This window comes from Phalangium opilio, unplaced genomic scaffold, assembly GCF_054372755.1.
Source record: "Phalangium opilio isolate 3A_F unplaced genomic scaffold, DU_Popi_V2 ptg000011l_1, whole genome shotgun sequence".
NCBI classification, from domain to species: Eukaryota; Metazoa; Arthropoda; class Arachnida; order Opiliones; family Phalangiidae; genus Phalangium; species Phalangium opilio.
This window is the reverse complement of record NW_028324147.1, coordinates 10225554-10248465: the sequence shown is the minus strand read 5'-3', so window position 1 is coordinate 10248465 and position 22912 is coordinate 10225554. Positions and strand designations below refer to the sequence as shown.

The 22912-nt window shown below is 37.2% G+C and overlaps 4 protein-coding genes across 12 annotated transcripts; 3 read left to right on the top strand and 1 right to left on the bottom strand.

Moving 5' to 3' along the window:
- Nucleotides 1-3257: 3257 nt before the first annotated feature.
- Nucleotides 3258-7225, top strand: LOC149712069 (uncharacterized). Of its 4 annotated transcripts, XM_089860641.1 has the most exons (8): nucleotides 3258-3530; nucleotides 3618-3645; nucleotides 3726-4002; nucleotides 4077-4133; nucleotides 4206-4677; nucleotides 4753-6461; nucleotides 6520-6649; nucleotides 6708-7225. In XM_089860641.1, exons 3-8 carry the CDS (start codon nucleotides 3742-3744, stop codon nucleotides 6935-6937), a joined length of 2859 nt encoding a protein of 952 aa, XP_089716767.1. In that variant the 5' UTR covers nucleotides 3258-3530; nucleotides 3618-3645; nucleotides 3726-3741; the 3' UTR covers nucleotides 6938-7225. The 4 variants fall into 4 exon arrangements, with proteins under 4 accessions (XP_089716767.1, XP_089716766.1, XP_089716768.1 ...); XM_089860640.1 differs by having other exon boundaries at nucleotides 4206-6461; XM_089860642.1 differs by having other exon boundaries at nucleotides 4206-6461; nucleotides 6695-6808.
- Nucleotides 6909-9047, bottom strand: LOC149712068 (uncharacterized). Of its 5 annotated transcripts, none has more exons than XM_089860647.1 (6): nucleotides 8843-9047; nucleotides 8673-8768; nucleotides 8440-8595; nucleotides 8125-8382; nucleotides 7898-8050; nucleotides 6909-7829 (listed from the first exon to the last, which is right to left on the bottom strand). In XM_089860647.1, exons 2-5 carry the CDS (start codon nucleotides 8752-8754, stop codon nucleotides 8016-8018), a joined length of 531 nt encoding a protein of 176 aa, XP_089716773.1. In that variant the 5' UTR covers nucleotides 8755-8768; nucleotides 8843-9047; the 3' UTR covers nucleotides 6909-7829; nucleotides 7898-8015. The 5 variants fall into 5 exon arrangements, with proteins under 5 accessions (XP_089716773.1, XP_089716774.1, XP_089716770.1 ...); XM_089860648.1 differs by having other exon boundaries at nucleotides 8440-8592; XM_089860644.1 differs by having other exon boundaries at nucleotides 8673-9047.
- A 7501-nt stretch (nucleotides 9048-16548) lies between these two features.
- On the top strand, nucleotides 16549-19257 carry LOC149712067 (uncharacterized). 2 transcript variants are annotated; one of them, XM_089860637.1, is made up of 5 exons: nucleotides 16549-17098; nucleotides 17163-17237; nucleotides 17296-17511; nucleotides 17584-18297; nucleotides 18373-19257. In XM_089860637.1, exons 1-5 carry the CDS (start codon nucleotides 16964-16966, stop codon nucleotides 19255-19257), a joined length of 2025 nt encoding a protein of 674 aa, XP_089716763.1. In that variant the 5' UTR covers nucleotides 16549-16963. The 2 variants fall into 2 exon arrangements, with proteins under 2 accessions (XP_089716763.1, XP_089716762.1); XM_089860636.1 differs by having other exon boundaries at nucleotides 17296-18297.
- LOC149712066 (uncharacterized) lies at nucleotides 19253-21596 on the top strand. Its single transcript, XM_089860638.1, has 3 exons — nucleotides 19253-19508; nucleotides 19571-19746; nucleotides 19814-21596. Exons 1-3 carry the CDS (start codon nucleotides 19485-19487, stop codon nucleotides 19950-19952), a joined length of 339 nt encoding a protein of 112 aa, XP_089716764.1. The 5' UTR covers nucleotides 19253-19484; the 3' UTR covers nucleotides 19953-21596.
- Nucleotides 21597-22912: the final 1316 nt, after the last annotated feature.

The following is a 22912-nucleotide window of genomic DNA, read 5'->3' as shown; positions in this document are numbered from 1 at the left end:
TGCGCTGAACCAGTGTCAGATTACCTCTCAACTGGTGCGCAGCTGCCTTGTCTGCTAGCGCGACTGGCATCCCGCAACAGGGTTCTGTTGTACTGGGTGCCAGGGCATAGCGGATATTATGGCAATGAGCAAGCCGATAGATTTGCGAAAAGGGGCGGGGAGGCCAAGCTCTTGGGGCCGGAGCCGGCCGTCCCCATCCCCTACGGGTATGTCAAACGAAGTCTGCATGACAGGCTGACTTCATACAAAACCAGCTCTGGCATAACATGGAGGGCCAGAGACAGACAAAGCAGTTAGTCAATGGTCCCTGCAGGTCTCGTGCTAGAGACCTAATTTCGCACAGCAGATGGGATATTAGGCTGGCCACCGGTCTTCTGACCGGACACTGCCGGCTAAATAGGCACCTCCATCTGATGGGTTTTGCCGAGGATCCTCTCTGCAGGTCGTGTCGGGAGAAGGAAGAAACATCCGCTCACGTACTTTGCGAGTGCGACTGCTTCGTCTCGCTTAGACTAGAATATTTTGATTCACACACTGTGGAACCCTCGCGGGTCTCCTCTATTACGGTGGAGCGAATTCTTCGCTACGCTGTGGCCACGGGTCTATTCAAGGCCTGAATACAGGGATGCAAAATATGCCTATGGCATCGGTGCTGGGGCGCGAGCCCCCTATCCATTAATAATAATAATAATAATAATAATCATGCAAACATCTTGAATATACTTCGGAATAGACCAATTTGAATATTATTGTGTATAGAGAAACATGGACGTTGGGGTAATATTCGAATTTACCTATAGGATTAATACTAATTCACAATGATTTAACCAATATAGACCAAGATTTAAAGAATTCACAATGATTTCACTAAGAATTCACAATGATTTCACTATGAATTCACTATGATTTCAAGTATTCAATTTGAATTCAAAATAATTTCCAGACTTCATATTAATTTCGAAATGATTTCAAGACTGCGTTTTGATTTCGAAATGATTTCAAGACTGCGTTTTGATTTCGAAATGATTTCAAGAAGATTTCTAGAATTCATTATGATTTCACTACGATTTCAATATGATTATACTACGATTTCAATATGATTTCACTACGAAGAATTCACTTTGATTTCAAAATGATTTCAAGAATACAGTTTGATTTCAAAATTTTATTTTGATTTCAAAATGATTTCATGTCGAGTGTACACTTGATTTCACGAGTGGCTAGCCCCTCGTATCTAAAGTTGACATCGTTGCCTTAAAGCGCGGTAAAGACAAGGTTACTTGGCAGTGATATTAATCATGAGAATGACAATCGTACTTGGCAGTGGAATTGTAACGGGAAGAAAACGTTGACACGGGCTCCTTATAGCCAGGGAAGGCATAATTATTTGACGGATTGTTTGAGAACTCTACTCTAAAATATGTTGACAGTTCCAGAACAAATGGTTGACAGCTAAGGCCGTATGATGCACGATTCGTGGAATTTAAAATAGACACTTAAAATGGAGCGTGCCACGAGAATTTTGTCAACAAAAAGGCTGGGCGTTACGCGATTAGTCGGAGGTCCTAACTTCAAATTATCCTAAAAATCTAAACCTAATTTGAATTTTAAAATCATTCACAAGTATTTCCTGAATGTTTCACTATGGAGACTGGCATTATAATTAGAAGAAGAATCGATAAAAAATTACTGGATTTTCCACTTCACCCTCCCTTTAAGAAATGAAATGTATTGACCAAGTAGGTCATCATGATCACATGCAGAACACACCTACGTTCCAAAAAAATTTAATTTTCGTCTCTTAAAGGGGGGGGGGGATTTTTTTAAGGAGACCCAGCTTTCCGTGGCAGACTTTAGTTTGGGCCGAGAAAATATGTTATTAGAAAAAAACTTTGGGTGTTCAACTACCGTTTACTCTACAGTTAATACGTTCGGCTTTGCCTTGGGATGTTAACTTTTATGAACACTCGAGATGAGACGTTCGACAGCGAGAACCTGACACACAATACCCTCATTCGTAAGCTGGTGAGACACCTCCTTGATGTTGATGATCTCCTTGTGATATGGGGGAATTATATTGTATTTAAAAATCAGTACTTTTGTAGTAAACATTTTATAGAGGGTGGTTGAAACTTGGCAGTTTAGGCAGGCATTTAAATATTTGGTTAAAGATGTAAATTTCACGTTATTTTAAATAATTATGAACTATATCAGGGGAACTCGGCGTTGCCGTCCTAGTATTATCAAAAGCGGATTATGCTTCACACATAAAGTACGTAAGTCCCATTTTTCCATAGCTTTGGCCATGGATTTCATGATATTCCCGAAGTAAAAACTAAGCAGACGAACAAAAAAGCTTTTAACCAATCATGAGCCCCCTAATCATAGATAACCTCTTTAATGCCAGACCAATCGGCGACGGCTATTACTATTTTCTTGAATGGGAACTCGACTCGACCTCGCCGTCGACATAACCGGGAAGCCCGGAAGGCGAATTTCGGTAGTCGTTATAAAATATTTAACGTTTTAAAGCTAAAGTTTCGAAATTTTTCGAGACATTTAATAAGTCTTCAACTAAATATTATAAGATTTTCATTAAATTTCAACAGAAAAATAGATCTGCGAATAAAATTAGACACGAAAACTACACTAAGCCTTGGCTAGATATCAGCGGCTGGGACCGAGCGGCGCATCTCGAGCCGCCGGCGGCCGGGCTTGCCGTAACGGCGAGAACAGAAAAATACCTCGTTAAAAAACAGATACACGGCGTCTTAAATAGTCCAAGCAAAAGCTACCCAGATTTATAAGATTTTCTTTAAATTTCAACTGAAAAATAGCTCTGCAAATAAAATTAAACACGAAAACTACACTAAGCCTTGGCTAGATATCAGCGGCTGAGGCCGAGCGGCGCATCTCGAGCCGCCGGCGGCCGGACTTGCCGTAACGGCGAGAACAGAAAAATACCTCGTTAAAAAACAGATACACGGCGTCTTAAATAGTCCAAGCAAAAGCTACCCAGATTAAAAGATTTTCGTGCTTTACTCCCAAATAATCTATCGTATTGGGAATAGTTTTAACTAAAGAATATTTCAGACACTCTACTCAATATTTATACTAGTTCCCTAATTTCAACAGAAAAATAGCTATGCGAATAATAATAGACTCTAAAACTACACTAGGCCTTGTCTAGGTAACAGCGGTATGGTGCCGGTATCCCGATTCCCGAGCCGCCGGCGGCTGAGCTCGCCGTAACCATGGATTAACTAACGCTAGGGATAGTCCACTAACCGCGTTTCCCATGTATTTCCATCGCCAACTACATGTTCCGAAGTAGTCATTGATTCCCCCCTTCATTCCCCCAATTTATTGGACCAAACCGGATGTAGATATTGCGCCATCTCTAGGCAAAATAAATAGTTTCGCGGATTTTAAAGATGGCGGCGCCCAATTGAGGCGGGATTTGTATTGTGAGACATTTTGTGATTAAAAACTTAATTAATGCTTAATAAGAGAGGAGAAATCGTTAATTGGTGAGTAAATATTAAAAACCTCATAAGTATTCATAGGTTGTGCAGTACTAATTATGTTATTTCTGCAATTACGAACCTGTTCTGAAGTTTGAATATATTCGACAATTGTGGATTGGTAAGTGTTTGGTGTTAATAACGATATTAATTAATTTGAGAGTGTAAATCTTTCTAATTATGCATTTAATATCCTTATAGATATATTATTTGTAAAATGAGGAAGAAACGGTGTGTTTATAACGGTTGTGTTAGCAATTCCCAGTATAATCATAAACCACACATGAAGGGTGTATTTTTCGTGAACTTCCCAAAACCAAAGAGACAATATGACAAATGTAAGAAGTGGATCGATTGGCTTGCAAGGGAAGACTACCCAATCGAACGGGTTAGTGGGGACACATACTTATGCTCCAAGCATTTTGTCGGTGGAAAAGGGCCGACAGAACTGTTTCCTGATCCCATTCATGAAGTCAAAGTAATATACTCATAAATATGGTAACTTAATTATTAGGATAACCACAATTAATCTAAGTTTTTTAACTCTTCCAGGGGTTGTTATCTATATTGAAACCCAAAAGTTCAATATTAATCTGTGAAGACTCCGCAGTTAGTGTTCTTGAGTTGCAATTAACTCTTATGGTTCTGATGTGGTGATTAAAATTTTACTTATTATATCAGGAAATGCAAATGGATTCTACAAATGATGCACCAGTGAACTCTACAAACGTAGCACCAGTGAACTCTACAAACGTAGCACCAGTGAACTCTACAAACGTAGCACCAGTGAACTCTACAAACGTAGCACCAGTGAACTCTACAAACGTAGCACCAGTGAACTCTACAAACGTAGCACCAGTGAACTCTACAAACGTAGCACCAGTGAACTCTACAAACGTAGCACCAGTGAACTCTACAAACGTAGCACCAGTGAACTGTACAAACGAAGCACCAGTGAACTCTGCAAACGATGCACTAGTGAACTCTGCAAATGATGCACTAGTGAACTCTGCAAACGAAGCACCAGTGGACTCTAAATATGAAGATAATGATCCTCCGAACTTGCGGAAAATGGTTCATCAATTTCCTATACTATTAGGTTGGTCACAGACATTGCTTGAGAATAACTTTACTGTTAGAAAAATCCATGAAGGTACTGGCTTAACTGTAATAGGTGTTACTATTAATGAAAAGTTACAAGCTTCTTACAAGATAAATAATCATGCAGTGAGTGATGCCTCAATTTTAGCAATATTGCCTGAAAGCATTCAAACACAAGAAGAACTACAGAAAACCATTGCCCTTATGTCAGAGTTAAGAATATGTATTGGAAACGGCGAAGAAAAGTACAAACAAATTTTCAAAACCCGCATGCAACCCTTGGGATTTGAAGACTACTTGGGTGCCATTCACAGTCAAAGGTGCTGCCTAGCTCTATTAAAACAAAAAACTAGACGATGTTTCTATTGTATAAAGCAACGAGACAGTTTTAGAATTACGGCAAAAAGATCGAAAAATAATAACCAAAAAACATTAACTCCTTACCGCAATTTGTCAAAAGATGAACTTATTAGTCAGCTGAGAGAGAAAACGAACAGTGCATTAAATTTAAAGGCTAAAATTAAACGTCAGAAGATTAAACTTGAAAGACATATCAAGAAGCGAGGGGAGACAGTGGATGATGATAAGCACGCTTTTCTGTTAAACATTCTTGAATCAAATTTAAGCCAGAAGCCTCATGAAGATGGCCATTTGAAGGATAAAAGACAGAATTCAGAGAAGCCTGGGAGCTCCTGGAACAAGAACCAAAATGAATTCTCAACCATGTTCTTGAAGAGCCAACTGGCTGTGGCAAAGTCCAAGCCCAGTGCCAGACGTTGGCATCCCCTTGTAGTTCAATGGTGCCTCTTTATGTACGAAAAGTCTCCTGGACTCTATAAGGCATTAAATGATTCTGGAATTTTACAATTACCTTCCAATAGTACCCTACGTCGTCATTCTTCAGATTTTGGAACAAAAACTGGATTTCATCCAGAGATATTCACAAAAATGAAGAATGATATAAAGGAGTTACAAAAGTTTGAACACCAGAAATATTTCTGCCTAGTTTTAGATGAAATAAAAATCCAGGAGGATTTAGTTTATAGGGTTGATACTGGGGATATTTGTGGTTATACTGAATTAAATGATGTGACAGAACGTTTGGCACAATGCAAATTAGAATTGTACAAAGAAAAGCCTTTAGCTACTCACATACTTCAGTTAATGCTAAGAGGTCTAACGTCAGGATACATTTACCCATTTGCGTATTTTGCAACCGCTTCTCTTACTGCAGAGAAGCTTGACAGTATAATATGGGAAGCAGTTAGGAAACTGGAACTGGCTGGCTTCAAAATTATCTGTGTTGTAGGTGATGGCGCTGCAACCAATAGAAAGTGTTTCCGCATGAATGCAATGTCTGAACAAGATTACTACAAGGCAAAAAACCCCTACTCTGGTGCCGATGACCGCTGGATTTATTTCTTATTTGACTCTCCACATTTAATAAAAACTGTCCGTAATTGTTTAGCCAACAGCACTGAAAACTGCAAATACAGGCTAATGCAGATCAATGGTGAAAATTTAACTTGGAACAAGATCAAGGAACTATATCATAAAGATCTTAATTCAAGTGGCAACTTAAGAAAACTGCATAAATTGACTTCTGACCACATTAACTTACAGAATCGAATGAAAGTTCGATATGCCACACAAGTGCTCAGTCAATCAGTAGCTAACGCCATGAAACTGGAGTTCGGGGAATCATCGCGAGAACTAATTCGATTTATTGAAATATTCAATAAATGGTTCGACATCATGAACGTTGGACATTTAGTTGATCATTCCAGAAACCCAAATATTCGCCCTTTTACGTCGAAAAACGATTCTCGACTTAAGGTAAATTGGTTGCTATAATATGTGATATTTGACCCTTACTTAAATTTATTTGTTTTAGTGGCTGAAAGATGTATTCCTTGTTTATTTGGAAGAGTGGGAACAGTACGTTGCTGAAAAACCCATGAAACGATCCGAAAAAAACAAAATGTTGCTTAGCCAGGAAACTTTGTCGGGTTTGCGGCAAACAAGTAATAGTTACTTTTCCTAGATATTTAAACCTTATTTCTAATTAGTTATGAATTTTAGCTAATTGCCTTTTGGAACTAGTGCCGTTTCTATTGGATAAAGGAGCAAAGTTTGTTCTAACAGACCATTTTAATCAAGACCCGCTAGAGCAATACTTTAGTAAGCAACGCCAAGCTTGTAAAGCTGGTTCAATGCCAACCTTGTACAAATATTCCCGTAGTGCACCAAAATTACAATGTCTAAAAGAGGGTCGTGTAAAAATTAAGATTGGTGGTGGCAACACAGTTTAATACTACAGTTTATTACAATTTTGTCATAGTATCGTCATTGACAAATTAAAGGAACATTTAACCGAAATTACAATTTATACCAATCATATCACAGTTTATTACAATTTTACCATTGTATCGTCATTGCCAAATAAAAAGGAACATTTCACCGAAATTAAAATTTGTGCCAATCATATCACAGCACCGTCATTGACAAATAAAAGGAACATTTAAACGAAATTACAATTTGTACCACATCATATCACAGCATTGTCATTAATGAGGAAATAAAGTAATATTCAACTGAAATGACGATGTTTATCATATCGTGTCATAGTACCATTATTGATTTAATTCAAAATTGGACGCATAAACTTGGGTTAACTGTTAAGCGTTAGTTAATCCATGGCATAAAATTCATTCCAAATCAGTCTCCGAGAATTTTGTAATATATGTTCAATTAAATAATAACGTGATCGCACTATAATTATTGAGATCATACGAATACTACAATACTATTTTGTGCTTGTAACTCAACTGCTTCTTCACCTCTTCAATAATTTTAAGCTTGTTTTTTTCTTTGGTTTTGAATTTAGTTTGAAGTTGTTTTTTCCTGGTCTCTTCTTTTTTGTAGTTTCTTAATTTGTTAGTATGCCCCTTCCCAATTGTATTAATGTATTTTCGAATAAACATGCATTTAACACTGTTTATAAAGTCTTCGGAAACACCAGCTTGTATAGCTATACTGGCCCATTTGTCGGTTATGGCTTTATCGTTTTGAATCAGTTCTGTAGCCTTTCTAGCCTTGTCCGTTTGGTAAATTTCATTGTAGACGCTACCAACGTGACGCTGGATATTTTCGAAGACTTCTATGGCTTCTGCTGTTGCATATTTGAGGGCTCCACGGTCCTGCCTTTCAACCCATTTGCGAAACTTAATTGGAACCTTTTCAAAATCATTTTCTATTAAAATATTTCCCACCTTCTTTGCTTCGCTGGAACTCTTGTGATTGAGAAGCTTATTTATAATGTATCCAATAACATAATATAGATTGTCTTTCTCTTCTTTTAGTGGAGGATATGAATCATTTTTAGGTGAACTACTTTCGTAACACTTTCCAATAGAGTACAAATGCTGCAACAATACATGCAATCCTTTCAGCATTTCAAGGTCTGGTATTGTACTTTTGTAAGTAGTACGAATGTTACTTATTAAAGTATGAAAATCCAGCTTTAGTGCGTCTTTGAATGTAGTATGCACAAACTCTTCTTTGGTGTTGGTAAATAACGTGGCCAGTAATTTCTTCAATGCCGAGTACAAATCTCCATTTACTTGCATTGAACAAATAAAATCTTTCAACATTTCATTGACAGGATTCTCCTCATCAGCGTATGTTTCAAACTCGTTATTTACTGCAGTTAAGCTCTTTTGCCATGTTTTTTCAAACATTAAATCATACTCGTTTTCTAGTAATGCAGGTTATGATATAATGAAACTGGTAATAAGTTTATAGTATTGCTTACGCTCGACAATTTGGGCACGGCCCTTTGGTTTGGGTGTGCATCTCCTTTTCTTCGTATTTGGTACGGCATTAACTATGTTTGTTAATGGAGGTGTTGGTTCATTAGAAATTTCCTTAACCTCAAAATCCCGTGATACTGCTTCTAAGTCCTCGTCTGCTGTAATGACAATCAATGAAACATGAATGAAACGTGCATTTAATTTAAATTGTTGCTACTTTACCAACACTACTTACCGGAGGAACTTTCTCCATAACTTAATGTTGTAGTTATTGGACGAGAAATACCGAGTAATTCATATGTATGGTTCGAGAACATATTTTGGTAAACAACTAAACAAATGAATATCTTGAAAGACTTATATTTATATTTCATGACAACAAAAGTAATGATTTATAACTCCCACTGTTGCTTCAGCTTTTCATTTTAAAAATATGTTTCAAAGCAGACGACAGGCTGGTCTTTAAATTTTGACGTCATAGGACACGTGATATTTGGTCCAATTTTCTAATGACTTCCTGTTAGGGATAGTACCTGCTGCTAGGGGGCGTTTGGAACAAGCATATTTCATCTTTTAGTTGGAACGAACAATCCCTAGCGTTAGTTAATCCATGCCGTAACCGCGAGAACAGAAAACATTCATCGTAAAAAACAGATGCATGGCGTCTTAAATAGTCCAAGCAAAAGCTACCCAGATTGATAACATTTTAACGCCTTACTCCCAAATAATCTTTGGTATTGTGAATAGTTTCATCTAAAGAATATTTTAGACACCCTACTCAGTCTTTATAGTAGTTCCCCAATTTATGTACCTGGTAAATCGGTTCTTAAGGCGGAAGGATCGGATGGATCCGAAAGAGCCGCGTTACTGAACTATTTCCCTCCGCGTAAGGGGAGGTTCTTTCCTAGGAGCTTAGAGAATATCGTGTAGCTCCCCCAGGCACATGTTACGTACTTCATGTGTAAAGCCTAATCGGCTTCTGGTATTATGTCGTTTTCCATTGGATGCTAACAATTTGCCACCATTGAGCAATATTGAAGGAGGTATACAGGCATTTAATGCAGTTTTAAAGGAACTTTTGTTCTCACTCCAAGAAAATGCCAATGGAAAACGGCATTAGTTACAGATATTAGAAAAAATAACGGAATATTAAAACCAAAAAACTATAACAGGGTTTGGAAGAAATTTTTATATTGAAATCCCTGACTTTTCCAGCTTATACCTGACCAAATTTTCTCAATATCCCTGATCATTTTAAGGTGTTAACCAGAGTCCACTTCATAATTACACCTGGGCCCATATTTAGCATTGCTCGAAGTAATCATGGTTTGATATACCAAACGAAATCCCTGACCTATCCCTGACTTTTCAGGGAAAAAACTTCAAATCCCTGACTTATTCCCACATTTTCCTAATCCCTACCTTATCCAGGTTTTCCAGGTTATACAGGTTCCATACTTTTCTTCGTCTTACTAGCACAATTAAATGCAACTTTCAACCTTACAATTAAAAACTCCTTCAATTTTAAACACAAACAAACGAAAAAAAAATATCATCACCTTACCACAATCCTCTCCCTTCAATTTTATACTACCAAAGGCGATAATATGGCACAACGACTACTACAGGAAGGTCGGACTAATAGCCTCTTGCATTATCACTTATCAGTGTTAGCGTTTCGATTTCACTAATTTAAATACAAAACGCAAAAACTTTCAATGATTACCATCTTTTATTTATGTCTCCATTAAAAAAGTACAAAAAAAATTATTGAAATAACAATTTTAAGGAACTTATTTAAAATTGCGTAGATTAAGAAAAACACTTCTTGAACATGAAATCAGTTGAAAACTTTGTTTGTTCAATAAAAACTACAAACATGTGTTCGTTTATTTCGAATAAAGCTTTGAAAAAAACCCAACAAAACGAGTAACTTTATTTATAATCACAAATTAAGAGAAGTCTGAAAAAAATTTTGCATGTAATTCTATATTTGTTATTAAAAATTGCGTAGCTTTTGAAAGAACGAAACTAATACGATGATAACAAAAGTGATAGCCATGCGTCGCTTAATATGAAAAAATGCTTTTTAAAAAAATCCTCTTGTAACAACTTAATTTGAGCAATTAGGATCCAATTCAGGAAAAAGCTGAATTAAAATACCAGTAATGGTTTCCTTCATTATATCTTGAAAGCAATAAGGATTCTTCATAAATATCCTTAAAATAGTTAAAAACACCATTAAAATGCTTCTAAATATCCTTAAAATAGTTAAAAACACCATTAAAATGCTTCTAAATATCCTTAAAATAGTTAAAAACACCATTAAAATGCTTCTAAATATCCTTAACACTCGATATTGTTTTTGAAAATTAGGCCTATTCTCACTTTAAAACACGCGGCGCAAAAAAATTGCTCGAGAGAAATAACGTACCCACGTGACTACCACGCCAATCGCTTTTTCGGATAAAAGCGAAAGCAAATATCTACCCGAGGTAGACGGGTCGATTTAAAGGGCCTTCAACAGTCCAGCTCAAATTGGCTACTTGGTGTTCCAGCGAAGTATCAGTGACGTAGCAGCTAATTTCGTAAAGCCAATCCAATATTTCATCTCCTACATCATTCAATATATCAGGGTCATTTCTTTAATATGTTTTGCTATGTCGGAGCGCGTCAGGCGGGAAATTGCTGCGTCGTTCATTAGCTTGGGGTCGAATTTACTGCTCGTTTTCAATCAAGCAAAAACTTTACGCTTTTTTAGTCAGGGCTTGGCGTTGTAGAGAAATCATAGGCAGTTTGGCAAGCTCCACTTTGAATTGTTCAATACGGCTTTTAATAAATGGGCGTATTCTCTCTGTGTAAATACTTGATATATCGAATCTTCAAAATTTTCAATAGCGAGTAATAGTGTTAGCTAATTTTTTTCGATAAGAATCCGTAATTTATTCATCAGGAATTCTCCCTCTTGTTTACCTAAAACAATAAAACCTAACCAGATGTTATTAGGAATTTCTTCCATGCCAACCAAAAAATATGCATTAAGGCAGTCATTGTAAAATAAAACGCAATTGCATGCAGTAAGAGCAAAATGAAACATTCCAAAAGGGATTTCTTAAATGAAATACAACTCCTTGCATCTTGCAAGAAGATAGATTGCTAAAACGCATCACGATGGTACCATAAGACGGCAATCTCCTCATAGTATCTTCAGAAGTACACAATACTTCTTTTAGAGAGAAGTGTACCACAAAGCGGGGAAAGTGTAACGTCATTCTTCCCAACATCAGAATTAACATTTATTATAGCAAGGTTACTAAACCGAATCACATACGCGATAAATAGTTCCCTCATCATTACTCTATTAGCGTTCAACTATTTGGCAAGACGCGCTTGTGGATTTTTGTCCCACCCCAAGACGAGGATTGTGAGTTGATTGCTGGGGATTTGGTGCCAAACATTTATACAATTCACCCTTGCACGGTGCGATGCCCATCTGAAGTTTGATGAGCGGGAAAGCAAACAAAAGGGGTGATCCTGGGAAGAATGACGTTGCATAACTAAAGTATTAAGAGGATACAGAGTGTCATCCTTCTTCTATTACCCCCTTCTGATAGTATTAATGGTGTTATAGACTAGGTAACTCTTGTTTCGGTTCAAAGGGAGATCAGGTTGCCACCTTTTAGCTCTTGAGTTTCTACTTTACACCCAAGACCCGCATGAAGAGAAAATAGTGAAGTACGAACCGTATAATCCTAGGCGCTTTCCTCCATCGGTGGTAGCGGGTAGGTTAGATAGTTGTAAATACACCAAGGCACATGCAAAAATGCAAATTTAAATGAATTTACATATTAAAAGTCGTTGCCATTGTGAAAACTCTACTAAGCCTAAAAATAGTTTGAAATCGTGAACTTTAAAGAACGCGTGCGTTTCATTTCGCGCAAAAAACATTAACACTGAAATTTGAGCACGCGGTTTTACAGAAAAGTCACCACGTGAGAATTCCCAAAACAAGACGACCCAAGGGCTCGTAATAGTAGCCACATCGTACGAGTGAATAGCCCATCTAAACCCTTAATTAATGAGTGGATAACCCCCCCCCCAGTAGCACAAATGCTCCAGAATGTAGTCGGTAAAAGGTCCAGGTGTCGGATTAGTGTTCCGAGTTTTTGGACATTATAAGGACTTGTTGGCCGACCATTGTAATCAAAGTCAGCAGGTACTTGGTTCGGGCTCTTAATCGGGCAGTCGGGTTAGTTAACTATTTAAAGTCGTCGATATCCGGATATAGTGTTTGTATCCGATCGTACTCTAACTACACTTTTAAAGGGTTTGGCACTCTTTAATGAAGAGTTGTTATCCGACACTGACCCTACTCTACTGTAAAGAGTTTCAATTTTGTTCAATGAAGAGAACGTAATTCGTAACCCGATCTCGTATCCTATCCCAATATATAGGCTAGAAGTGAGGCAGTCGGCGAAGTGCACCATTTAATGTCGCCCATATCCTGATTTTAAGTATTTCTATACGACCTTACTCCGACTACACCTTTTGAGTTTCGACACTCCTCAATTACGAATTGATATGCGACAGTACTCCGTCTACACTTTTTAAGATATTCGACAACAGTTGGCTGACAGGTTCTCTAGAAGTCTTCAACGTCTTGAAATAGTTCTGTTTTCGGACGGTAAAGCGACTCCATCCTTTTTGAATTTTCGAGATTTTTTAAAAAATCGGTGAGCCTTCATATTTGTCATATATTTGCTCGAACGTATGCTTATTACCAAAAACGGATTTATGGGATAAGCACGTCGGATCATAGCTTTAGCCTCTAGTACCATCCTCGCATACTTTATTGAGAAACTTCGTCTGCTTATATTTTGACTCCACCCACAAATTCGATCTCTAGAAGTACAGAATTTGTGGGTGGAGTCAAAATATAAGCAGACGAAGTTTCTCAATAAAGTATGCGAGGATGGGGAGTGAATTCGCTAACTCCGACGTTCTTATCCCTTAAATCCGTTTTTGTTATTACTCCCTGAATAAATGACGTTATTACAATGATTAGACTTGAGAATATTGTTCCAAAATTTGTCGCAATTCTTCATAAAAACAATTTAATTTATTCCACTTAAAGAGTAAGTAAAGACATTTTGACTCATTCAGAATAAAATAAATTTTCACCAAAAATCCACCTTTAAATATTTAAAAATTAACTTCAAATATTAATAAAAAAAAGAGGTGCTAAAATTGCCGCCAAGTAGAATTGATTTTGTCTCTGCTGTCTGACGTCATAGCGTAGGGATTTAGACCGCTCTGATAGTAGTAAAATTGGTACTTTTCTTTCCATATTTTCCCACCAGTTAGTATCTCGCCTCCTACCATGCTCCTACTGATAGTGCTAGACTGCCAGTGCAGCCAGTCTCCTTTTTAAAAATACACGGTTGGCGTGATGGCCGTCTTATACTCTTAATTAGTGATATAAATTACATTTTGGAAAAATTGAACGTGTTTTCGTAAAATGAACAGTTAATCTTACGTAATTTTTGTGCAAGTGTAAAACTTACCACTATAGGCAATACCGCTGCCGCAATCTTGGATGAAGAATAGTTACACTTGGATATATCAGTCGAGAAATTTTTGGACCACAAATGGCTTACGCGACCTTCGCGCCGCGTAGTGTGAAAATCTTGAAACTCCCGTAACAAACAAGAAACACGTGTTTAGTTTAGCCAAGGCCTAGGACTATTTAAACATCAACTTTACTGGATTCTTTTATTATAGAAGGTAATTATATTTAAAGTATAAAGTCACCTACTATAATAATTAGAAGAATAATAGTTCATCTTTAAAACTTCCATAATCATAAATCACCGCATAAACAAAAGCCACTGAAAACGATCTTAACCCTAACCGCCGTTTATTTTTCAAATTCAAACGGAATCAGAGCAGACGACGTAACAAACGGAAACCAAAAAATAAACATTTCCGCGACCGCGGCCAGAAGCACACGTTATACTACGAGTGATATATCCAAGTGTAACTATTCTTCATCCAAGCCGCAATAGACAGTGTTTTTTTTTTGATCGAAACCAAGGCCTAAGCGGTGTTATTAAGATGTATATTTATATTCCTTATGTATTTCCTCCTACATTGAGGTTTAGTAGGAAACCGAAGCGGTCTGGGAGTTTTTCACTAGCCGCGGTAGGATTTGGTAGTATCCAGTCAGAAATATTATCTTAGAGGGACTGAATTAGACACGCCTTCCCATAACAAACCAATGCATTATACCAGCCAATAACGGAGCCACCTCTCTTGACGTCAGATCTATATAGAGTGCTGTCAGACGCGCCGGTGTGACGTCACCCATGCTGTTTTCCCATAAAGAAAAAACGGTAACTGTCATGGCCGCCCATTGCTAAAGGCAGACTCGTGACGTTTAACCTTGGATCTGACGTCACAACTGACAGCACTCTATTGCACGTGTTCAATGTTTGCTTACAAAAGATGCCTTTTCTAAATCTCGTTTTGTTTTCATTATAATTCAATAACCGCTCGTCAGATTTTTATAAAACTTTAGAAATGAACATTTTTCACTTCATATTTACCAAAAATGAAGGAATTAACCTTTCCAGGAAAATGTCTTTACTTAATCTTTAAAACCCTTTTGAATTAAGGGGAAGAATATGGTTAACCAAACTGACTGCCTCCCCTCAATTTTTCCTAAGGGGTCAAAACAAAATATCCATGCCGTTTCCATTTCATATCCCCAATAAGTCAGTTTTTAACTCCTCTTTATCGTCAAAAGAGAAAGGACACTAAAACTTTAATATTATCGTTTTCATGTAATTTAAAGAAATCAACAGTTAAAATTCTCTGGTTTTATACATAATCAAAGTTTAAGTTATAATTAAAGCTTTGCTGAACCCATATTTAATCTGAGTTTAGCTGAATTCAATATTTAAAACATTTTTCTAAATTATTGTCCGACATCTTTACTTTTTGTTTGTCCATCAATATAGAGTGCTGTCAGAAGCGCCGGTGTGACGTCACCCATGCTGTTTTCCCATAAAGAAAAAACGGTAACTGTCATGGCCGCCCATTGCTAAAGGCAGACTCGTGATGTTTAACCTTGGATCTGACGTCACCACTGACAACACTCTATTAATGGAGAGTGAAGCCTTTCCAGCCTTCCCTACCGCTGTCAACTTGAACGCAATACATATAGGAGATATTGACGCATGCGCAATTTAGCATGATATCATAGCGCCTCTCTTCAAACTATCTACCCTTTTAACATATCTACGGGGGAAGCTGATTGCTGATAGCAGTCGGGAAATAGCACACTTCCTCTGGTCCAAAACCAGTTTATTAATTGCTTGGACTAGTTTTTTAATTCAAAAAGTGGGGGTTACTGGTCCTCGGGACCAGTTTATTAATTGCAAATCTATAGGAGAACAAAGGCTGGGACCACTCCGGAGACCAGTTTATTATTTAGGACACTAGGGGGTCACTGGTCCCAAGGACTAGTTTAAAAATTATCCTTATTTCCCAGACTGGCTGATAGTAACGTAACGCGAGTGAAGTATCGTCTGCTCAGTGCGCACGGATACGGAAAAACACAGGTCCGTATTATTATTTGCTTATGTACTGTGCTATTTTGGAGCATTGGAGATACATTTTTTAGTCCAAAACTGTTATAGTCTTTGGCATATTTTCAAATTTCACGTCACCAAATTTCATATATTTTTTTATTGACGAAATTTTTATCAAAAAGCCAAAAAATAATACTTTATTAAGAATAATAGAAATAATCTCATGTTTTTATGCCCTGATTTTGATCTAACGGTTTTTTATAATGTTTTTTAAGCTTGGGTGCAGGACAGGAAATAAGAAAAATTTGTTATAGGACATGTGTCCAGTGACCCCCTGTTTGACTGGAAAAGTTATAGGACATTGTCCACTGGAGTGTGCAAAAATGGTGTAGCTTCTCCATAGTCAAGGTATCAAAACTTCGGAAAATTTATTGGTCAAAATGTCCAGTGACCCCCTTAGTTTTTAAAAACATTATGGGACATTTTAAAATTTTATTGGACAATGTCCAGTGCCCTGTGCTTATTTCCGGCCCTGCTTGGGGGCGAGAGTTTTAGCAGAAGAACATAGAAATCAAGCCAACGATGACGTAATTATATGCCCCCCCCCATGTAAGGTGGCTGGCCAATCGCGCACGGGTTTTCAGTTTCAGTTTGAGTTAAAAATTATCTCTGGGGAGACGCCAGCCGCGACGGGGCTAGTCTATGCAGGTGCGAGCCTACGAGTTTTCCCGCCGGCCACGTTATTAGTCAAACGCGCGGCAAAACTCAGATAGACGCGAATCGCGATCGGAAGATGCAAGAGAGGGGATAAGATATAGCAAAATATTTAGGATTTATATTAGTTTCTTAATTGCTAATAATCTTAAAAACGGTTTTAAGTTTAATTAATTATTAAATTAATTAATAAAGTATTATTATTATTATTATTATTATTATGGCCGATTCAAAAAACAAGACAATGGGAGCCTCCGGAGGCGAAATTAAGCCCGTCTATTTTAGAGTAATAGGACGTGGCTTGCCATTGATGAGATACGAAGATATTCCATACTTTGACATTGATATTATACCGGTAATTTAGTTTTCTTTTTTAATTAGAAAATGAAGATAGTGTTAATCTTTACATTTCATTTCAGCCACCGCCGCATTTGGCTAAAAAGGTTGTTGTGCCCAAAGGAAGAAGACGGGGAAGGGGTAGATTTCTTAAACAGGTCTGTTTATTGCCCAAAATTTTGCCAAACGTTTGTTGGCTAACGTTTGATTTGACAGATATTGCATCCATTGGAAAAAGATGTTTTCCTGAGTGGCCATGCTTTAGAACAAACAAGTGAAAATTCGTCAAGCTGCAAATCAAGAGTTTCGGTAGATCCGGAGCAATTCTGTGACAGCACAGATGAAAATCCTTCATGGTCATTGTCCTCGTCTTCAAACAATGACGTCCTAAATGAAAATAACATCAACAATGATCAAGATGAAGTTGACTCAGTAATACCAAAAAATAGCTTTGATGTATCAGATGGAGGTGAAAATAATTTCGGCAAATCACATCCTGTTAAGACTCAAGTCAATTTATCACATCCTGATAAACTGGACAAGGGTTTAGCCCATCCCGAGGATCCCAATGGCAATGCTGATTTAGCCCATCCCGAGGATCCCAATGACAATGCTGATTTAGTCCATCCCGAGGAGCCCAATGCTGATTTAGCCCATCCCGAGGAGCCCAATGCTGATTTAGCCCATCCCGAGGAGCCCAATGCTGATTTAGCCCATCCCGAGGAGCCCAATGCTGATTTAGCCCATCCCGAGGAGCCCAATGCAGATTTAGCCCATCCCGAGGAGCCCAATGCAGATTTAGCCCATCCCGAGGAGCCCAATGCAGATTTAGCCCATCCCGAGGAGCCCAATGCAGATTTAGCCCATCCCGAGGAGCCCAATGCAGATTTAGCCCATCCCGAGGAGCCCAATCCAGATTTAGCCCATCCCGAGGAGCCCAATCCAGATTTAGCCCATCCCGAGGAGCCCAATCCAGATTTAGCCCATCCCGAGGAGCCCAATCCAGATTCAGCCTATCATGTGGAATCAAACGCGGATTCAGCCCATGTGGAATCCAACACGTATTCAACCCATGTGGAATCAGATCTACAACCTAACATGAATTTATCGCGTCCTATTGAAACTAATGCGAGTACATCACGTCTTTTGGAAATTGAGGCAGATCCGTCGCGACCTTTGGAAAATGGCGTAAATTCATCAAAGTCTGTGGAAAAAGAGGTGAGTATATCAAAGGCCACGGAAACAGTCCCGGATTCACCTTGCACTGCTGAAATCAACCCAAATTTTTCACAGGCCATTCAAAATGTATTGAAGCTGGCTCAACTTGCTCAAAACACCCTTAGCTTATTGCCACAATTAAGAAAAGTAGCCGAATACCTTAAAAGTGCCGAACTTCAGTATAAAAATATAAAGGACTCGCCTACGACTGATTCTTCGAGCATTTCCTCTAGGAGCGACTCCCAAAATTCGGAACTTAATAAATCATCAACGTCTTCCGAAATCGTGCCAAAAACTAATGGAGAAGATTTGATTTTGAAGAAAAATATCTTGACTTCAACGAACGAGACTAAAAATGCCACCGAGTTGCTTGAGTCGTCGCCAATTATGAATATTCCGGTTTCGTCATACGATTACTTGGACAATATTGACCTTACCACCGATCCTTCAAGTATCTTACCATCAAAATCGCCAGCCACAATGAAAGTAACGACGGAAAAAGAAATAGATGTTAGTCAATTCGGCGAAATTTCGCAACCAAACACCGCGTCACCGTCGCCAACGTCGGAAAGAGAAGATCACGTGGAATTTTTGAATTTGGCCATAAAGTCGAAACTCAACTACTTCAATAAAAACAAAGACGCGTCAGAGAGTGCTCCTCGAAATAGGCCATTCGAAAATGGCCAGAAAAAAATTAATCGAAATAACGTAAAACCAAAAAATGTGGTAGCATCGAAAAATTCAAAGGAAAGCAACTCGGGAGGAAATTTTCATCAAACAAGAAAATTACCGTCTGAAACTGATTCTTCGGATTCAGTGGAAAAATTTTTTCGTTCATTTCAACAATGTAACCAAAGTAACCAAAGAGAAAGTCAAAAAAGGGCGCGGCATATCAACCGAGATTTCAACCTCGTTATGATAATTGCGATCGACGTTCGCCTAGTCCTTACCATCATCTAGATCCGAGATCGTATAACAATCAACTAGCAGCTCCTAAACTGCAAATTCAAAACGAAAAGGAATTTCCGATACTTTCTAATACTGCCGTTTGCGCTTCTCCGTTACCGGAGAAAAAAGCTTGTAATTCAGGTGCAAAACCCAAAGCGTCGTCTAATCCTTGTAAAAGTTTTTCGGATCTTTCTTCAATTCTACGTCCAGTCGATCACGATTTAACTTCAAAGCAATCAATGGACAACAATTTCAGAGATAATGTTAGATTCATTAGTATTTCCAGCCCTGGTTTTGCAAGTTCAATTGATAATTTTTTCTTTAGCCATCAATCGGAAATCGAAATTCCAACTCGTCAATTTCAAAAGAAATAAGAATTGAAAACATAAGGCACAAAAGGTGCGAAGAAAATCTTCGCGAATTCCTTTCCCAATTTGGAAATGTATTGAGGTTCAATCTAGTCCATGAATTCAAGAATAAAACGTACACGGCCATTGTAACGTAAGAAACAACAAGAAGCGGGGCTTTGAAAAATAACATTAACGAGAGTTAATCTTTTATTTTTTAGAATGACTTTTACAAAGGAAGATAAACTTGAAAACTGTTTCAGCGCCTTGGATGGGGTTGAGGCGTCTCAAATGGACCCTCAACACTATGATAGCGATAATGAGGAATTGAAACTCGCCGTTGTTCTCAATGAGAATTAATTTTTTTATTCTAAAATAAGGTTTAAGTTACTAGTTTAGTGCCAATATTGTCGTTGCACGAATTACATAATTTGTTCAGTTCAAATAAAAAAAGCTTTGTGCAAATTAACGAGCAAATTCCCCTTTGGAAGACGCAAAGAGGGTTTTTGCTGTATATTTTCACGTTACAATAAATTATATTATGATATTCTGCATAAGTATGAAGTTTATTGTTAGTATGAATGTACAAATTGAAATAAAACTTGTAAATTAACATGAAAATTCCCCTTTAAAGGATATAGAGGGGTTTTCTCTCGTTAATTTGCTATTTTCATGTTACAATTAATTATATTATGGTATTGACTTCGTAAGTCTGAAGTTTATATAGTATGAATGTACAAATTGAAATAAAACTCTGCAAATTAACAAGAAAATTCCCCTTTAAAGGATATAGAGGGGTTTTCTGTCGTTAATTTGTTATTTTCATGTTACAATTAATTATATTATGGTATTGACTGCGTAAGTCTGAAGTTTATATAGTATGAATATACAAATTGAAATAAAACTTGTAAATTAACAAGAAAATTCCCCTTTAAAGGATATAGAGGGGTTTTCTGTCGTTAATTTGTTATTTTCATGTTACAATTAATTATATTATGGTATTGACTGCGTAAGTCTGAAGTTTATATAGTATGAATATACAAATTGAAATAAAACTTGTAAATTAACAAGAAAATTCCCCTTTAAAGGATATAGAGGGGTTTTCTCTCGTTAATTTGTTATTTTCATGTTACAATTAATTATATTATGGTATTGACTGCGTAAGTCTGAAGTTTATATAGTATGAATATACAAATTGAAATAAAACTTGTAAATTAACAAGAAAATTCCCCTTTAAAGGATATAGAGGGGTTTTCTCTCGTTAATTTGTTATTTTCATGTTACAATTAATTATATTATGGTATTGACTGCGTAAGTCTGAAGTTTATATAGTATGAATATACAAATTGAAATAAAACTTGTAAATTAACAAGAAAATTCCCCTTTAAAGGATATAGAGGGGTTTTCTCTCGTTAATTTGTTATTTTCATGTTACAATTAATTATATTATGGTATTGACTGCGTAAGTCTGAAGTTTATATAGTATGAATGTACAAATTGAAATAAAACTTGTAATAAATTAACAAGAAAATTCCCTTTTAAAGGACATAAGAGGGTTTTTCTCTCGTTAATTTGATCTTTTCATGTTATTTTTTATGTTTTAATTATATTAGGGTTCTTTTATTACTACATCAACTAAATGCTTTTCTAAAATTAGTTAAGTGGAATATCTTGAGGCACTTGATTTAAATCGAAATACTCGTGTTTAAATCCATCTTCGAGCATTTTAACTATTCTCATCCCTGATTTATGATTTCCCATTTGTGCACCAATTGCGGAAGTTACAACTAGTTCCATTTTTTTCGTAGAAACCTCATTTTGTATTTTTTCGCCTTAATTATTTGACAGGGATAAGTTTTTACGGGAACAGATTCTATATAATTTCATACGTGAAAATCTAAGCTCCCTTTATCTCGAAACGCCGCATTTATACCCTTTTTTGTTGTAAAATTTCTAATCATAACAAATGTTTGAACTACGCAATTAAAAGCAAATTTCTCATAACGATTAAACTTCGTTTCAAATTGCAATACATATAATAATTTCTAGTTTCTGGCCCTTTGTGGGTTTGAAAAAGTGTCGCGGATTGTGTATAAATGCAGTTTTTTAAGGGCCAAGACACCCAAGGCTTAGTTTGATTTTACGAACGTAGATGGCGCAGAAATTCAGTACCTATTTTGAAATGCATAGTAGGATATCGATTGATTTTAGGGGTTTTACCCCTAATTTTACTACCAATAACGGTTCCATAATGTCTAGTCACCAGCTGAAACCTGTCAATGGAACCCCTCAATTTCTAAGAAAGATAATTGGGCAGGGAATTCAGAGAAAGGTTTTACAATAGGATAAGGAGTCGAATAGATAAAAATCTATGAACTGATCCTGAGGCTGTGATCAAAGACTAGAAAAATCTTTTCTCGTCATACTCTCGGGAAACGTTGCTTCAACCATAGGTTTATAAGATATGTTAAAGCAGGAATGTATGGAGGGGCTGGAATGGCTAAGGGGGTTCTCGTTGTACCCTTGATGGTGGAAACATAAGGCGAGTCCTTTTTTATTTTGAGAAGTGTAGCTCCTCCCCTACGTCTGTTTAGCTGTCTATCAAAGGCGAAAAATGTCATGACTCGTTAAAAAACGCATGGCCGAAGTGACCTTTTAGATTTTTTAAAGTTAAATGCGCTGATTCGCCGACGTTCGCGTTCATATTCGATTCTCTCAGCCTAGGCAGAGGACCTAGGGTAGAGGGTGGAGAATTATAGCAAACTAGTTTTTTTGGCAGCCAATGAATGAATGAAAATAATTTAAGTGATAAAGACTATTTTTACGTCAGGTTATGACGTCACTAGCGTAAATTAAGCCACTCCAGTTGTTTCCAAGATCATTTCACGCCGTTTAGGATTTGACCTTAGCCATTCCAACCCCTCCATACATTCCTGGTTAAAGAAGTATGACACTTCAGATACTTTGTAATGCCAGAGCCTTACTGCCAAGCAAAACTCGTTTTTGTATAATCTTTAAAATAGGCAGCAAAGCTGGCTTCTTCGGCGCCTCTAACACCTTCTACACACCAATTTTAGCTTTCCAAAGGATGGAAACATTAGAATGCTTCCACCGAGCTAAAACTGGTTTGGCATTTTATTAAACTAAACCGTAGCTGTAATTGATTTAAGAACAAGGTCAAAAGTGTTTTGACTTGTCTTTATTGATAAAACATTTTTAGTCCCAAACCTCGTTGATAATGAAACAAAAGAGTTCGAAACGTATATAAACCCTACAGCAACTATTTGGAGAATCAATTTTTGGGGCGCCATCTTCTAGAA

Excerpts from the sequence above, each read along its gene's own strand:
- LOC149712068 (XM_089860645.1), bottom strand. The coding sequence starts at position 8,811 with ATGAAATATAAATATAAGTCTTTCAAGATATTCATTTGTTTAGTTGTT. Across the intron at positions 8,383-8,439 it reads CCGTGCCCAAATTGTCGAGC|AAAACGAGTATGATTTAATG; the intron begins GTAAGCAATACT and ends CTGCATTACTAG. Across the intron at positions 8,051-8,124 it reads GGATTTTCATACTTTAATAA|CATTTGTACTCTATTGGAAA; the intron begins GTAACATTCGTA and ends GTATTGTTGCAG.
- LOC149712067 (XM_089860636.1), top strand. The coding sequence starts at position 16,964 with ATGGCCGATTCAAAAAACAAGACAATGGGAGCCTCCGGAGGCGAAATT. Across the intron at positions 17,099-17,162 it reads TTGACATTGATATTATACCG|CCACCGCCGCATTTGGCTAA; the intron begins GTAATTTAGTTT and ends ATTTCATTTCAG. Across the intron at positions 18,298-18,372 it reads CAAAGTCTGTGGAAAAAGAG|GCCATTCAAAATGTATTGAA; the intron begins GTGAGTATATCA and ends AATTTTTCACAG.
- LOC149712066 (XM_089860638.1), top strand. The coding sequence starts at position 19,485 with ATGGACAACAATTTCAGAGATAAT. Across the intron at positions 19,509-19,570 it reads ACAACAATTTCAGAGATAAT|CCATCAATCGGAAATCGAAA; the intron begins GTTAGATTCATT and ends TTTTTTCTTTAG. Across the intron at positions 19,747-19,813 it reads ACGTACACGGCCATTGTAAC|AATGACTTTTACAAAGGAAG; the intron begins GTAAGAAACAAC and ends TTTATTTTTTAG.
- LOC149712069 (XM_089860640.1), top strand. The coding sequence starts at position 3,742 with ATGAGGAAGAAACGGTGTGTTTATAACGGTTGTGTTAGCAATTCCCAG. Across the intron at positions 4,134-4,205 it reads TAATCTGTGAAGACTCCGCA|GAAATGCAAATGGATTCTAC; the intron begins GTTAGTGTTCTT and ends TTATTATATCAG. Across the intron at positions 6,650-6,707 it reads GTCGGGTTTGCGGCAAACAA|CTAATTGCCTTTTGGAACTA; the intron begins GTAATAGTTACT and ends TATGAATTTTAG.